At 53.3% G+C, this 16532-nt stretch overlaps 1 protein-coding gene across 8 annotated transcripts in view; it reads left to right on the top strand.

Annotated features, from left to right (window-relative positions):
• Window positions 1–16532, top strand: part of adgrv1 (adhesion G protein-coupled receptor V1) — an 838553-nt gene that overhangs the window by 189132 nt on the left and 632889 nt on the right. For all 8 annotated transcript variants that reach the window (XR_005461637.1, XM_038805279.1, XM_038805282.1 and 5 more), the window contains 4 exons: window positions 1755–1884; window positions 2509–2589; window positions 14150–14289; window positions 14478–15084. Coding sequence is in view for 7 of the 8 variants with exons in the window: in XM_038805279.1 (XP_038661207.1) it covers window positions 1755–1884; window positions 2509–2589; window positions 14150–14289; window positions 14478–15084 (958 nt within the window). In the remaining variant the exon portion in view is untranslated. The remainder of the gene's footprint in view (window positions 1–1754; window positions 1885–2508; window positions 2590–14149; window positions 14290–14477; window positions 15085–16532) is intronic.

The following is a 16532-nucleotide window of genomic DNA, read 5'->3' as shown; positions in this document are numbered from 1 at the left end:
TGGTTGAGACAACCAAGGACAAAGTCCAAACTAAACCAAAACCACCAACGGTTGCAGTCAGCATGAAAAAACATGCCTGAGGTTTGCCGAAAGCCACACAGAAATCAACATTCTCCAAATGTCTAACTTATTGACTTGTGTTTATTAATTGTTTATATTGTAAATTTTGGTTGTTAGCGTTATATTGTGTTTCATTGTAGGAACCTATAATGTAAAGGAAGAGGAGGAGAGTGTTGTGTATTCATGTTTGTTCCTAGTTGGAACAAAGACACTTTTAGAGTCTGATTATATTGATGTCATCGGCAGTTTGCGCAGGCAAACAGGCAGTGTACCCTGACGGACTGTAGAGTAAACACCTTTCCAATAAAACTTGTTTGTACCTTCGTGGTCTGCAAGCCTATCCTTTAAAAACATCACACCATTTTCATTACGAAGTCTAAAACTTGACTTTTAATGGTTTTCCAAAACTCTATACCACCAGATGAAAATGGTTTGTGGGAAAAAAATCTGATTTTCTCCTCCCATTAATAATAATAAACTTTATGATTTTCACAAGTAGGCTTACATTAACACTGCAATGAAGTTACTGTGAAAAGCCCCTACTCACCACACTCTGGCGCCTGTTCGAGTACACTGAGGGAGAATTCAGAATATCCAAATTACCTAACAGCACATCTTTCAGGAATTGTGGGAGGAAACCGGCGCACCCGAGGGAAACCCATGCAGACATATCATAGAATTTACAGTGCAGAAGGAGGCCATTCAGCCCATCGAGTCTGCACCGGCTCTTGGGAAGAGCACCCTACCCAAGGTCAACACCTCCACCCTATTCCCATAACCCAGTAACCCCACCCAACACTAAGGGCAATTTTGGACACGAAGGGCAATTTATCATGGCCAATCCACCTAACCTGCACATCTTTGGACTGTGGGAGAACGTGCAGACCGTCCGCACAGGCAATGACCCAAGTCGGGAATTGAATCTGGGACCTGACGCCGTGAAGCAAGAGTGCTACCATGCCTCCTGTGGAGCCCAACCTCAGGTGGCTTTTTAAATTCTTTTATGGGATGAGCACATTGCTTGTAAAGCCGGTGGCATTTATTTTACCTCCCCTAATTGACCTTTAATAGCTTGCTAGGCCCTTTCAGAGGGTAATTAAGAGTCAAACACAGTACAGTGAATCTGGGGCCACATGTGGGCTAGGACAGGTGAGGATGGCAGATTTCCTTCCGTAGAGGACATTAGTGAACCAGGTGAGTTTTTTTAATATCAATTGATGATAGTTTAGAAATCTCCATTAAAGAGATTAACCTTCAGGTTCAGATAGATTTTATTAGTTTAATTTAAATTCCACCAGTTGCAGTGATGGAACTTGAACACATATCCTGAACCTACAGGTTACTAGCCTTTGCCACCATTGACCCCAAATCAGTATACTCGTGTGTGTTTTGTACACCAAGCATTTCTCATCTGCATAAAGGCCAGATGAAAATGCATTGGATTAGAAATACGGAGGAAAATTGGACTTCTTCCAAAAAGACCCCTACTAAAATGTGCCTCCATGTCCTGATGAAAATTCAACATTAGTTGTTTCATTAACTGGATTAAAACATACTCAACTGATCTTTTTTTGTGTGAGCTTAACTATCTTTAGATAATTGATGGAAGACAGCACAAGTTAGTCTCTGGCCATCAGATAACCTGAAATGGTGGGTCACTGAGAAATTACTAACATATTTAAATTGCTTTCCAGGACACAGCAGGCATCCTCGATTTTAAGCCTGGGGAGCAATATAAATACATAACTGTTAATATCACCGATGATTCTGTTCCTGAACTGCCAAAGCGCTTTCAGGTGGTGCTTCTGAATTCAAAAAGCGAAGGTAAGGACAAGTTATAACATGTCTTTGTATGCAACAAATAATATTTTTGTTCCTTAATTTTCTTAATATGCAGAAACAAAGGAATAATTTTTCAATGTAATAAATAATGTTAACATAGAATATCAAGCCAACATAACATGATTACAATTTTTAAATGCAGTTTGCTTTGTCACAAATTAATAGAATCTCCGTTTCCACATGGCCGATTTCCAATTTCAACTGTTCCTTGTTATGCTGCGCGTAGTTTTTAACTATGTACAATGTGCCCCCGCACAGCAGTTTGTTCAGTCTACAAAATTGTGAGAAGGTTTCTGAAATCAAAGCCAGCTGTTTGCATGTGGCATACTTGTCATTTGTGAACTTGTTTCCACCTATCACATTTGTGTTGTGGTCTGTTATTCCAACTTATTTTCTACCCAAGATATAAGTCTTTATGGAAAATGAATGGAAAAGATTATAGAGCATCTCATTCAATGTGATATATGCTGTGGTTATTAAATGTTTCAGCTTTAAATATTATAAAGGTTCTTTCAGATCTTTCAGTTTAGTCAGTGGTTCATTTTCTCTTGTTCGTTGCTTCACTTTTTTTGCGTGTGTGAATGTGCTGTGTGTTTATTTTTGAAGTGGCTGAACTCTTAGGCATGGGTGCCAGCGGTAGTGGTGATGGTGAGGTGGAGTTCTTCCTTCCAGCTTTTCACGTTCGTGGTAAGAACCTGCTGTCTATCAAGCATTTCTGTTTGTTCAGTTTTTCCTAAGCTGTTTACATTTAGTTCCTCAGTTACCATTATCGCTAGCGAGTGGGAAGGATGGTGCATCAGGTGAGCACTAATGAATCTGATCGTCTTTTGTCACCCTGTTCATGAGGTTTACATCTAGCAAAACTGTATCAATTTTAATTTCACTAGAATATGCATGTCCTCTTATTCATGTTCCACCAGTCTCAGTTACTGAGTTTTATTGAATGATGAGTGTGTAGAACTATATTTTCTGACTGCTTTCTTCCAGTCACCAGTAAGATAGATTTTTCCAAACAATGTTGCAAGCCTGAAGAATGGAATTAATTTGTTTAATGTATGTGCAAATTATTTGTCTTGCTATGAAAGAAAGGGAAAGGCTAGGTGTGCATTATATACCCAAGAAATAGTTGATCTCGTGAAGTCGATCTCTAATTTCATTTCCCAAAAACCTTGTGATAACTTTTGGTGTGGGGCTAGTGGAAACAAGTTGAAGCATTTCTTATTTACACCATCAGAAATAGATAGCCTGGGAGTTCAGAACCATGGGCAGCAATTGCTGAGACGGTACCTTTACTGACAGTTCCAAGATTATGAATTTCAACCCCTCGAGTATTGCTCGTGTAAAAGTTGACCTCCTACTTTTTGCCTAAAAATCTGATCTTAAAAACGCAGCTTCTACATGAGTATATGTGTTACTTAAAGCGATACATAGATTCGTGGAAAATTAAAAAAATGGGGAGAGATGTAACAGTGTTGAATGATTTCAGTAAAGGAATTCCAGAAAAGAACATGCGGAATGGCTGAAGTAGTAGTGGAATGGTAGAATACACAGACGAGAGTTGGAAGAATGAAGGATGGAAGTAGGCATCCAGGGAAGGGAGGCTGGCAAAATGGGACAGGAAAATTAATCATAGGGCAGCACAGTGGCACAGTGGATAGCGCTGCTGCCTCATGGCGCCGAGGTCCCAGGTTCAATCCCGGCTCTGGGTCACTGTCCGTGTGGAGTTTGCTCATTCTCCCTGTGTTTGCGTGGGTTTCACCCCCACAACCCAAAGACGTGCAGGCTAAGTGGATTGGCCACGCTAAATTGCCCCTTAATTCGAAAAAATGAATTGGGTACTCTAAATTTATTTAAAAAAAAGGAAAATTAATCATAGCATTTGAAAAGGAGAATTAAAAAGACATTTGTTTAGATTTAACAGCCATGTTATCTGATGATGTGATAAGGTTCATACCCAGGCAGGGCGGGAGACTGATTTTTATGCATTATCATCTCATTCCCTGCCATAACGTCCAACTTCGTTGTATTTTCCAGACCAACTAGTGTGACGTCACGCCGGTGTGAACTGCTAATGCTTTTTAAAAACGGGAACCAGGATCTCCAAGAGGTTAGAGGTGATAGGACATGTCACCATTATCCACCAGGCAGCCCAAGGGGAGAGAGGGCACTGGACAGCTCTGGGAGTGAGGGGTGGGGAGGCTGGAATGCAGGTGGGAAACCACCAAGCGCGTAGCTGTTAGGGGTTTGTGACTGACCTCTCGACAATCAATGAGTCGATTGGCAAGGATCAGTGAGCGTTTACAGGCATCAGCGAGTCTGTTCGATGATGTCACCAAGTCCCTGGGCAAGGGGGTGGGCATCTGATGCTGAAAGGGAGGGCCTCTGGCTGTGTGCCATGCCAACTGGGCTAGGTGAGTGGGTGGGTGCCCGCAAGCGCATGCTTGCTTCAGCCAAGAATGGGGGTGGCATGGTTAGTGCTCTCTGCAGCTGAGGAATTATAATCCAGTTAGTTTTATTATGGAGGGATGACAACAATGAGCTACCCTTGATGGCTGCTGCTTGAGTTACCAGGTTGCCCATTGGCTTAGACTAGCATTGAAGGAGGATCAAATATACCCAGTTAGTATGCTGAGATTTATGCTTGCGACACTGGCCCTCAGGAGTTAACCTTCAACACCGTCCGCTCCTCAGAGTTGCATCCAAGGCTGAGTGAGCCTCAGCTTTTTCTCAGAGGACTGGCAGACATAGTGCCTCGGAAATAAGGATCAAGGGGTTCATCTTACCCCACACCCCCCAGCTCCAGCAATAGCGACCAGCACCCACTTCACCGTACAAATATTGTGGGCGGGATTCTGCGACACCCCGCCGTGTCGGAGTATCTCTGGGGGGCGGCGTGATTCCCGCCCTGCTGCTCCAACGGCAGCCGGCGAAAGATTACGCCGACGGGAATCGTGCCGTGCAGCTCACAGAATTGCGAGAACCGGCGCGATGTATTGGACCCCAGGGCTGCTCCAAATCTCCGGTCGGATAGGCCGAAGTCCTGCTGACGTGACCACAGATCATGCCGGCGTAAATCAAACAAGCTTTTTAACGGCAGCAACCAGTCGTGCTGGCTGACGCCGACGAGCGCGGAGGTAGGGGTTGGCGTGGGGCGGCCGCCGGAGAGGAATCAGCATGGCCGTGGGTGGGGGGGATGTTCGCAAGTGCTGGTGGAGGGTGCTCCCCAGGGTCAAGGGTGCGTGCCGGTGATCGGGGTCGGTGCCCAGGGTGGGAGACTGGGATTGGGGTGGTGCTGGGGAGGGGGTGTTGCCGGGGGGGGGGGGGGGGGGGGGGGCAGGGATGGGGTGGGGGGGGGGAGGTTTGCCTGGCCAGGTGCCAGCTGCCAACAGTGGCGACCATGCAACCCATGGTTGCAGAGGGGGCTATAGCAATGATGACATGTCATCTGTCCCCGCCCCCCATTCCCTGCAGACCATTATGTTTAGTTACCACCTAGCGATGTTGGCCGCTGTGGCCAGAGCCGCTGTTCTACATGTTGCGCTGTGGGAGCTGGAGCAAGAGCATGCCAGGGAGGCAGCGGAGGCTGCCACAGACGAGCATGCCGCAGGGAGGTAGGTGGCAGCCGCCCAGGCTGGAGGGCCGCCTGCCCAACAGGACGAGGAGGAGGAGGAGGTGGTGGTCCCACGGCGACGGAGGCGCCTGATGAGGCCCTGTGTGTACCGGCGACGCTCGTCGTACCAGTACCTCATGGACCTGGCATGCAGGAGAGACTCAGGATGAGCCAGGAAACCGTTGCCCATATCTGTCTCAAGATGGCACACCTGGCACCGCGTGGGAATGGGGGAGGACACCCTGTCCCGGTGGCCATGAAGGTTATGGTGGCCCTGAACTTCTACATGACGGGGTCGTTCCAGTCGCCGAGTGGGGACCTGTCCGGCATCACCCAGGCATCGGTGCACAGGTGCATCCATGTAGTGACTCTCGTCCTGTATGTCATTGCGGACCGCTGCATCCATTTCCCTGTTGACCGTGCTCATCTGGATCCCCGGGCAGTGGGCTTTGCTGCCGTGGCCAGGATGCCCATGGACCAGGGGGCGATCGATGGGATGCACATCGCCATGTGGACAACAGAGCTGTGTTCACGAACAGGAAGGGGACCTACTCCATGAACATTGAGGTGGTCTGTGACCACCGCATGAGGATGCTGCATGTCTGCACCCAGTACCCGGGCAGTGTACATGACTCATCCGTATTGGCGCAATCTTTCATCCCCACCATGTTCGAGGGACGCTCTCCTCCCCCCCCCCCCCCCCGCCCTCCCCCCCCCCCCCCCCCCCCCCCCCCCCCCCCCCCCCCCCCCCCCCCCCCCCCCCCCCCCCCCCCCCCGGCTGAGGGGATCGTTGCTGGGCGACAAGGGTCACCCATTGCGGTCGCGGCTGATGACGCTGATACGGAGGCCACAGACCGACGCGGAGAACCGCTACAACGATACCCGTGCAGCAACCAGGGGTGTGATCGAGAGGTGCTTTGGGCTGGTGAAGATGCACTTCAGGTGTCTGGACCGCTCTGGAGGGGCCCACCAGTACCCGTCTGAGAGGGTCGGCTGCATCGTTGTGGTCTGCTGCATCCTGCACAACATAGCCCAGCAGAGGGATGATGCGCTGCAGGAGGGGGAGGAGCAACACGACGAAGGGCAGACCTCCCCAGATGAGGAGGATGGGGGCAATGTACAGGGCAGACGGGCTTGGACGGGAGGTTGCCCACCATTACCAGCTGGGCCAGCGGGCACAGGACGGATTGATAGCCGCACGGTTCACAGACTGGGGGGGGGGGAATCGCCGAGCATGGGCACGGACAGCACAGTATGGCACCAGCCTACCACCCTCACCCTGCCCACCACCAACCACCCTCACCCCGCCCACCACCTACCACCCTCACCCCGCCCACCACCGCATCACCCGCATGCACACCACCCCTCCATTGCACATCCACCTGCGGCATAATGGACAGGGCGCACACGGTCGCCAGTGGAAGCGGGTCTATTGCATGCCATGGAGTATGATGACAACCCACTCTGCGATTAGCTCTGGACTCTACATCGTTAGACAATGTCTGACTCATGGTCACAGTAACACCCTCCACCGGGACCGTCCCTGCATGAGGCCTTGACACTGCAGCACACAGTCCCGTCGTCTGCCTGGGGGGATAGCAACTGAGCTCAACATCCTACTACCCCTCACACACACACTGGCGCTCACCTAAAACCCCACCCCTGCACGCATCGGACAGAGCACAGAGGCAGCTTCTGTAGATGTGGAAGTGATTTTAATAACAAACAGTTCCTACACGTGCCCTATCCCCTATAACTAGTCTGTGCCCTGCACCCGTTCCAACTTACTCAGTGACTAATTCTTTGACCTTACGGACCCTATGACTACATCGAGGCTGTTCCCCCAGATGGTGCAACAGAACTGGAGGCAGACTCCTGTGATTCCTGCCCTGTGACTAGGGACCTCTTTGGTGGCCGCTTCCTGGGGCAGCTCGGCTTGGATGGGCCAGGCTGCGGCTCGGGCAACTGGGATGGCGAGCTGCCAGCCCGTTGCCCACCAGTTGCACCTGGGACGGAAGGGGGGGAGGTGTCGCGGTGTTCCGGGACCTCCCCTGCAGGTGGACCTGGAATGGGCCCCAGTACCACCTCCTCCCTCAGGGTGCCCGACGGCCCCTGGGCCTCTCTATGGGACGGGGGCGCGAACGGATCTAGCACCCCCAGCACCTGGCGCTGCCAGTCCTGGAGGCCCGCCCTGGTATCAACAAGGGTCTGCCGGTTTGCAGCCGTTGAGCACAGGGAGTCGGCCATCCCTGTCTGTGTCTGGGCGACGCCGGCCAGCACCTAGGCAATGGTGCCGATCCCTCAGCGATGGTCAGTTGAGACTGGGCCATGGCCTGCTCATACTGGGCCGTGGCCTACTGAGACCTGTGAGAGGTCAGCCATGTCCTGGACTGCAGACACCGTCTGCACGGAAAGTACCAGGCATTGCATACGGCTCCTCATGTCTGACACCGTCGCACCCATTGCCTCCACCGCGGACGCCACCCGCGTGGTTTCGGTTGGCACACATGACTGGCACCACTCCCTGCTCCTGCACGTGGGTGGACTCCTCCACCTGTGTCTGCAGCTGCCGCAAGCTGGCCGTCACCCCCTTCGATCACGCCTGGGTCCGTGATGGCATTGGGTCTATGTGTGCGTGTGGTAACTCGAGGAAACTGGGACCCGTCTGGGCGGCAGATGGTTGCCTGCGCCGGGCTGCCCTATGACCATCCGGCCCATCAGCTGCTCCTACCTCCACCTGCTGTACCAGGACGGCTGTGTTTTGCGCACCAGTTAGTGTACCAGAAGCCTCATCGATAAAGTGCCCAACCGGGGTGAGTGTCTCTGCGATGGTGGAATGTGCAGGAGATAGCAGTGGCGTAATGTCGTGCTCCTCATCTGACCCGAAGTCCGGGGTTCCCTGGAGTGGTGTGTCCTGTCCGTCTGTCCCCTGTGTGTGTGTGCGTGTCCTGTGTGTCGGTGCCGTGTGTGTCGGTGCCGTTTGTGTCGGTGCCCTATGTGCCGGTGCCGTGTGTGTCGGTGCCGTGTGTGTCGGTGCCCTGTGTGTCGGTGCCGTGTGTGTCGGTGTCCTGTCTGTCTGTCCCCTGTGTGTCGGTGCCCTGTGTGTCGGTGCCGTGTGTGTCGGTGTCCTGTGTGTCGGTGTCCTGTGTGTGTCGGTGCCGTGTGTGTCGGTGTCCTGTGTGTGTCGGTGCCGTGTGTGTCGGTGTCCTGTGTGTTGGTGTCCTGTGTGTGTCGGTGTCCTGTGTGTTGGTGTCCTGTGTGTGTCGGTGCCCTGTGTGTCGGTGCCCTGTGTGTCGGTGCCGTGTGTGCCGGTGCCGTGTGTGTCGGTGTCCTGTGTGTGTCGGTGTCCTGTGTGTGTCGGTGTCCTGTGTGTGTCGGTGTCCTGTGTGTTGGTGTCCTGTGTGTTGGTGTCCTGTGTGTGTCGGTGCCGTGTGTGTCGGTGCCGTGTGTGTCGGTGCCGTGTGTGTCGGTGTCCTGTGTGTGTCGGTGTCCTGTGTGTGTTGGTGTCCTGTGTGTGTCGGTGCCGTGTGTGCCGGTGCCGTGTGTGTTGGTGCCGTGTGTGTCGGTGTCCTGTGTGTGTCGGTGCCGTGTGTGTCGGTGCCGTGTGTGTCGGTGCCCTGTGTGTCGGTGCCCTGTGTGCCGGTGCCGTGTGTGTCGGTGCCCTGTGTGCCGGTGCCGTGTGTGTCGGTGTCCTGTGTGTCGGTGCCGTGTGTGCCGGTGCCCTGTGTGTCGGTGCCCTGTGTGCCGGTGCCGTGTGTGTCGGTGCCCTGTGTGCCGGTGCCGTGTGTGTCGGTGTCCTGTGTGTGTCGGTGTCCTGTGTGTGTTGGTGTCCTGTGTGTGTCGGTGCCGTGTGTGCCGGTGCCGTGTGTGTTGGTGCCGTGTGTGTCGGTGTCCTGTGTGTGTCGGTGCCGTGTGTGTCGGTGCCGTGTGTGTCGGTGCCCTGTGTGTCGGTGCCCTGTGTGCCGGTGCCGTGTGTGTCGGTGCCCTGTGTGCCGGTGCCGTGTGTGTCGGTGTCCTGTGTGTCGGTGCCGTGTGTGCCGGTGCCCTGTGTGTCGGTGCCCTGTGTGCCGGTGCCCTGTGTGCCGGTGCCGTGTGTGTCGGTGCCCTGTGTGTCGGTGCCCTGTGTGCCGGTGCCCTGTGTGCCGGTGCCCTGTGTGCCGGTGCCCTGTGTGCCGGTGCCCTGTGTGCCGGTGCCCTGTGTGCCGGCGCCCTGTGTGCCGGTGCCCTGTGTGCCGGTGCCCTGTGTGCCGGTGCCCTGTGTGCCGGTGCCCTGTGTGCCGGTGCCGTGTGTGTCGGTGCCGTGTGTGTCGGTGCCGTGTGTGTCGGTGCCCTGTGTGTCGGTGTCCTGTGTGTGTCGGTGCCCTGTGTGCCGGTGCCCTGTGTGCCGGTGCCGTGTGTGTCGGTGCCCTGTGTGCCGGTGCCGTGTGTGTCGGTGCCCTGTGTGTCGGTGCCCTGTGTGCCGGTGCCCTGTGTGCCGGTGCCGTGTGTGTCGGTGCCCTGTGTGTCGGTGCCCTGTGTGCCGGTGCCCTGTGTGCCGGTGCCCTGTGTGCCGGTGCCCTGTGTGCCGGTGCCCTGTGTGCCGGCGCCCTGTGTGCCGGTGCCCTGTGTGCCGGTGCCCTGTGTGCCGGTGCCCTGTGTGCCGGTGCCGTGTGTGTCGGTGCCGTGTGTGTCGGTGCCGTGTGTGTCGGTGCCCTGTGTGTCGGTGTCCTGTGTGTGTCGGTGCCCTGTGTGCCGGTGCCCTGTGTGCCGGTGCCCTGTGTGTCGGTGCCCTGTGTGTCGGTGTCCTGTGTGTCGGTGCCCTGTGTGCCGGTGCCGTGTGTGTCGGTGCCGTGTGTGCCGGTGCCCTGTGTGTCGGTGCCCTGTGTGTCGGTGCCCTGTGTGCCGGTGCCGTGTGTGTCGGTGCCCTGTGTGTCGGTGCCGTGTGTGTCGGTGCCGTGTGTGTCGGTGCCCTGTGTGTCGGTGCCCTGTGTGTCGGTGCCCTGTGTGTCGGTGCCCTGTGTGCCGGTGCCGTGTGTGTCGGTGCCCTGTGTGTCGGTGCCGTGTTTGTCGGTGCCCTGTGTGCCGGTGCCGTGTGTGTCGGTGCCCTGTGTGTGTCGGTGTCCTGTGTGTCGGTGTCCTGTGTGTGTCGGTGTCCTGTGTGTGCCGGTGCCCTGTGTGTCGGTGTCCTGTGTGTGTCGGTGTCCTGTGTGTGCCGGTGCCCTGTGTGTCGGTGTCCCGTGTGCCGGTGCCCTGTGTGCCGGTGCCCTGTGTGCCGGTGCCCTGTGTGCCGGTGCCCTGTGTGCCGGTGTCCCGTGTGTGTCGGTGCCCTGTGTGTCGGTGCCCTGTGTGTCGGTGCCCTCTGTGTGTCGGTGCCCTGTGTGTGCCGGTGCCCTGTGTGCCGGTGCCCTGTGTGCCGGTGCCCTGTGTGCCGGTGCCCTGTGTGCCGGTGCCCTGTGTGTCGGTGCCCTGTGTGCCGGTGCCCCGTGTGCCGGTGCCCTGTGTGTCGGTGCCATGTGTGGTTGTGTCCCATATGTGGGTCTCCTGGGTGGTTGTGTCCTGTGTGTCAGTGTCCTGGGTCGACTGGGATGGGGGCCTGTTAGTGTGGTGTGGTCCTCCGGTGTCGCTGCACTGGCACTAGATGGGGGCGTCGTACGCCTGACGGTCCGGGTCTATCACTGGCTCGTGGGCGCCCTGGCACTGAGTGTGGGTGTCGTATGCCTGACAGTCTGGGTCTATCCCTTTCTTGTGGGCGCCCTGGCACTGGATAGTTGCGTCGTATGCCTGCGGCCCATGTCTGGCCCTGTCTTGTGGGTCTCCTGGCACATCCTGGGGTCGGTCGGCATCCGCAGGGATGGGTGGGTCAACGTTTGGTCCTGCAATGCACAATCCAGCATGCATGGTTAGACACGCAGACGGGGATGGGGTGAAGGGGGGGATGGGGAAAGGGAGGAAGGAAGGGGGGCAGGCAGTAGGGGGGTCCTCACTTGGTGCTGCACCCCCGACCTCTGCATCCGCAATCTCCCAGTCCTTGGGTCCGCCTGCAAGGTCCAGGGCCTCCTTCATGAACGGTGAGGGGGCGCAATTCAGGTGGACGCTCTCCGGTCCTCTCACACTCCTGGTTGTTATGAGTGTGCTTCTCCTGTGTGAGTGGGGAGGGGGGTGACAGAGATAAAGGGCAACAGTGTTAGGCAGACATATACTTGCGGACCAGTGGTTGTGTGTATGTTGGCCATAGGTTCACACCCCATCCTGCCAATGCAGCCTGCATGGGTGGGTGCAGCCATGTTGGTTTCAGCTACGGCTGTGCCACACATCGTGGGGGGGGGGGGTGGTGGGGGAGGGGGAAACACGCCCTGACTAGGTCATTGACCACCTTGTGGCACTGGTTGCCTGTCCTGGCTGTTATGGCCACGGTGCTGACGCCCTCTGCCACCTCCCTTCATGTATCCAGGGTATAGGGCCTCCCTCCTCTGCTCAACTCCGCTCCTGGATTTCGGCGCTGCGTGGCGGGCGGCCATTTTTCCGGGTCTCCGGGGGTGGCGTCTATGTGCTGCGACGCCGTCAATGATGTCAATGCGATGCGTCAATGACAGCGCACTCGGCTGTAATGGGTGACGCCGTCACGATTGGCATCACGCTGCTGTTAGCCCCTTCTGGGCGACCCGACGCCGGAGTGGTTCGCGCCGCTCTTGGCTCTGGCATCGGGCCGCCCCCCAATTGCGGGAGAATCCTGGACTGTATTGACATTGTATTTTATTTACAAAATACATATGTGTTTACATTGTGTACGTTTTTCATGTATTATAGAATTTACAGTGCAGAAGGAGGCCATTCGGCCCATCGCGTCTGCACCGGCTCCTTGAAAGAGCACCCTACCCAAGGTCAACACCTCCACCCTATCCCCATAACCCCGTAACCCCACCCAACACTCAGGGCAATTTTGGACACTCAGGGCAATTTATCATGGCCAATCCACCGAACCTGCACATCTTTGGACTGTGGGAGGAAACCGGAGCACCCAGTGGAAACCCACGCACACACGGGGAGGATGTGCAGACAGACAGTGACAGTCACAGACAGTGACCCAAGCTGGAATTGAACCTGGGACCCTGGAGCTGTGAAGCAATTGTGCTATCCACAATGCTACCGTGCTGCCCCAATGTATGGAATGATCTGCCTGGACTGTACACAGAGCAATACTTTTCTACTGTACCTCAGTACACATGACACATCTAAATTTAAGTAGCAGCAACCAGAAGCACAAGTCTCTCCTGGAGAACCTTCAGTGGTCCCATTCGCAGCATAAGGCACCCATAGACTTGCGTTTCTCCCCTAAGAATTTAAACAAGTTCTGGGGTGCTCAATTGCATTGGAAGGAATGGGCCCCCTAGGGTCTGACCCCAAAGCACCCTGCTTGGTGGAGGGTTGGTGGGGTGGTGAGCGGCAGCTTCTGGGTTTTCCTCACTATCCCTTGCCTCTTTTCTTTCGGGGACTGGCCGTGACATAGATGGGAACGGACCTGGAGTGATGCCATTTACGGGGGAGAGGGTCACACACCGGGGAGACCTCTGTCTCTGGAGGGCTGTCTTCTTGCCCCTCAATGCTCCTCCCCCGAGTTGGCGGCTGGGACAGAGCACCCTCTGAAATGAGGTTGTGCACCTATCCTTTACCACCCACAGGGGCCTGCGCAGAAATGTCATCTGATGACGAAATGCCACCGGGCAGGGGGGGTGTTGCTTGGGTACAGCCATTACGCCTCACCCCACCATAGCCTTCATGATGGCCAATGCAGAAGTGACCCCCTCCCCTGTGCATGCGCGGAGATGACGTCAGCAGTCGCTGACGCTCCAGAGCATGTGCAGACTTCCGCCGGCCGGCGAAGTCCCTTCGGCCCCGGCTGGCGTGGCGCCTAAGGCCTTTCCCGCCGGCCAGTGGGGCGCCAACCAGGGGCGCCTAGCCCCTGAAGGTTAGGACTTGGCCCCTAAAGGTGCGGAGAAATTCGCATCTTTGGGACGGCCCGACGCCGGAGTGGTTCACGCCACTCCATCCTGCCGGGACCCCCCGCCCCGCCGGGTAGGGGAGAATCCAGCCCCTGGTGTAGGATTTCTTCAGGGCTTACAGGAATAGTTGAGGAACATCCTTGATATGAAGACTGATGGACGATCTGCTAGGGGTTGGTTTAGCACAATGGGCTAAACAGCTGGCTTGTAAAGCAGAACAAGGCCGCAGCACGGGTTCAATTCCCGTACCAGCCTCCCCAAATAGGCGCTGGAATGTGGCGACTAGGGGCTTTTCACAGTAACTTCATTTGAAGTCTTGGACAATAAGCGACTTTCATTCATTCATTGACTCTGCCCTCATCAATATTTACATGGCACCAGAAACGGGACAAACTCTGGATAAAGACTTGGTTGGGTTGCACCTTGCATTCCTGTCTCCGAAGCCCAGATCATCTTTTCTATTCTGATAGCCCTGGAAATCTCAACCAATGGCATCAATCACACTTGCAAGAAAATAGTTATAAGCTGGGTATTTAAAAAAAAACACTATTCCAGTAGAAGCTATTCCATAAGTATCAGTTGTTTTTTTCAGATAACATGAACAGTTCCAAGCTGTGAAAATATTAAAGTGCCACTTTACAATTGATTTGATTTACAGCCAGCCTTGGGATAGCATCTGAAATCCTAGTCATTATTGATGCCTCTGATGATGCCTATGGAGTGTTCCAATTCAGCAATGATTCTTTGCATTTGAATGGTACAGAACCAGAAGGTGGTCATGAAATTGTTTTATTAGAGGTCAGTAATTTTTCCTGTCTATAATCAAACATAGAAATTGTGTTGTTGGTGAGTAAGCTGCTTAGCTTGTATTATTAAATTTGAGAATAGATTGTAGTACCCACATTGTGGAAATCATTGGAAAGACTCTAAAATTGACAACCTACTTTCTACAAGTTACACATTTAATATGTTGTTTGTATTTTTAGGTTGTGCGAACTGGTGGTGCCCTGTCCCAGACTACTTTATTTTGGGATGTTGTCTCTGATCCTTGCAATAATTTGGTAAATATCCACGGCAATGTCACATTCGAAATAGGACAATCTCTGGCCAGCATTGTGCTGCAGGTGGCTTCAGATGAAGTTCCAGAATTGGATGAAGAGTTTATGATTTACATCAGTAATGTTTCAAAAGGGCGCCTAGGAATTCTGACAAATGCTACCTTGACAGTTCTAGCGAATGATGACCCATATGGTGTGTTCATCTTTTCGGAAAGAAGTCGGCCAGTCAGAGTTGAAGAGGAAGACCAGAATGTGACACTGACAATTGAGCGCCTAAATGGATTCAAGGGCATTGCCTTAGTCATGTATTCAACTGTGGATGACACAAAGTCAACTAATTTGCCATATTTCATTGCTAGGGGAACAGAAGGAAGTGATTACTTTGCCATATCTGGATCAGTAATCTTTGAAGCCAATCAAACAGCAGCTAATGTAACCATTCCCGTATTGGATGATGTAGAACCTGAGCGGCCAGAGTCAGTATTTATCCAGCTGCATAATGTTGTGCTGCTGAAAGGGGAACAGGCCAGACCAAGTGAGTAAGCCAAAATGGCTGGTTAGATTTTTATTCTACTTTATTAATTTTTGTTTCTTTATTGCGATGTCAGCATCACTGGCTAGGCCAGGATTTATTACCCACCCGTAATTGCTCTTGAGAAGGCTGTGTTGATCTGCCTTCTTGTACCATTGCAGTCCATGTGGTGTAGATATGCCCAAAGTGCTGTCAGGAAGAGAGTTCAGGATTTTGACCTCATGACAATGAAGGAAAGGCATTATAGTTCCGAGTCAGGATGGTGAATGACTTGGAGGGAACTTCCAGGTAGTGGTGCCCCCTGTGTCTGCTGCCCTTGTCCTTCTAGGTGGCAGTGATCATTGATTTGGAAGGTACTTTTTAAGGAACCTTGGTGAGTTTTTGCAGTGCATCTTGATGATGGTACACACTGCTGCCACTGTGCGTCGGTGGTGGAGAGTCGCAATTTGTGGATGGAGTGTCTATCAAATGGGCTGCTTTGTTCTGGATAGCATTGAGATCCTTGTTGGAGCTACAGTTATCCAGTTAATTGGAGAGCATTCGTCATATTCTTGACTTGTGCCTTGCAGATGGTAGACAGGCTTTAGGAAGTCAGGAGGTGAGTTATTCACCACAGGATTCCTAGCCTCTGACCTGCTCTTGTAGACAGGGCATATGGATAATCACATTTCAGTACATTGGTAATCCATAGGCTACTGATAGTGGGAAATTCAGCGAATATCAAGGGGTGATGGTTAGATTTTCTGCTGTTGCAGATGATCATTGTCTGGCACATGTGTGGTGCGAATATTTTTTATGACTTGCAGCACAATTTTGGTATCTGAGGAATTGCAAATAGTGCTGACCATTCTTCAGTCATCAGTGAACATCCCCATTTCTGAATATATGATGGAAGCAAAGTCATTGATGAAGCAGCTGAAGTTAGTTGGGCCTAGGACACTACCCTGAGGAATTCCTGCAGTTGTGACTTGGAGCTGAGATGACTGTGCTTCGACAATCACAAACATCTTCTTTTGTGCTAGGCATGACTCCAACCAGTGGAGAGTTTTGCTCTGATTCCCATTGATTCCAGTTTTGGTCCGGCTCCTTGATGTCACGCTCGGGCATATGGGGCCTTGATGTCAAGGGCAGTCACTCTCACCTCAGTCCTGGAGTTCAGATCTTTTGTTAATGTGTGAACAAAGGCTCTAATGTGGTCAGGAGCTGAGTAACCCTGGCGAAACACAAACAGAGCATTACTGAGCAGGTTATTGTGAGGCAAGTGCCATTTGAGTACACTACTAATGACTCCTTCCATCACTTTACTGATGATTGAGAGTAGACTGATGGGTTGGTAATTGGCTGGGTTGGATTTGTCATGCTCTTTGTGTACAGAACATACCTGGGCAATTTTCCACATTGCTGGGTAGATGCCAGTGCTGGAACAGCTTGTCTAGGGGAAAGTTCTGGAG

Source organism: Scyliorhinus canicula, chromosome 8 (genome assembly GCF_902713615.1).
Source record: "Scyliorhinus canicula chromosome 8, sScyCan1.1, whole genome shotgun sequence".
Lineage (NCBI taxonomy): Eukaryota > Metazoa > Chordata > Chondrichthyes > Carcharhiniformes > Scyliorhinidae > Scyliorhinus > Scyliorhinus canicula.
This window is presented reverse-complemented; position numbering and strand designations above follow the sequence as displayed.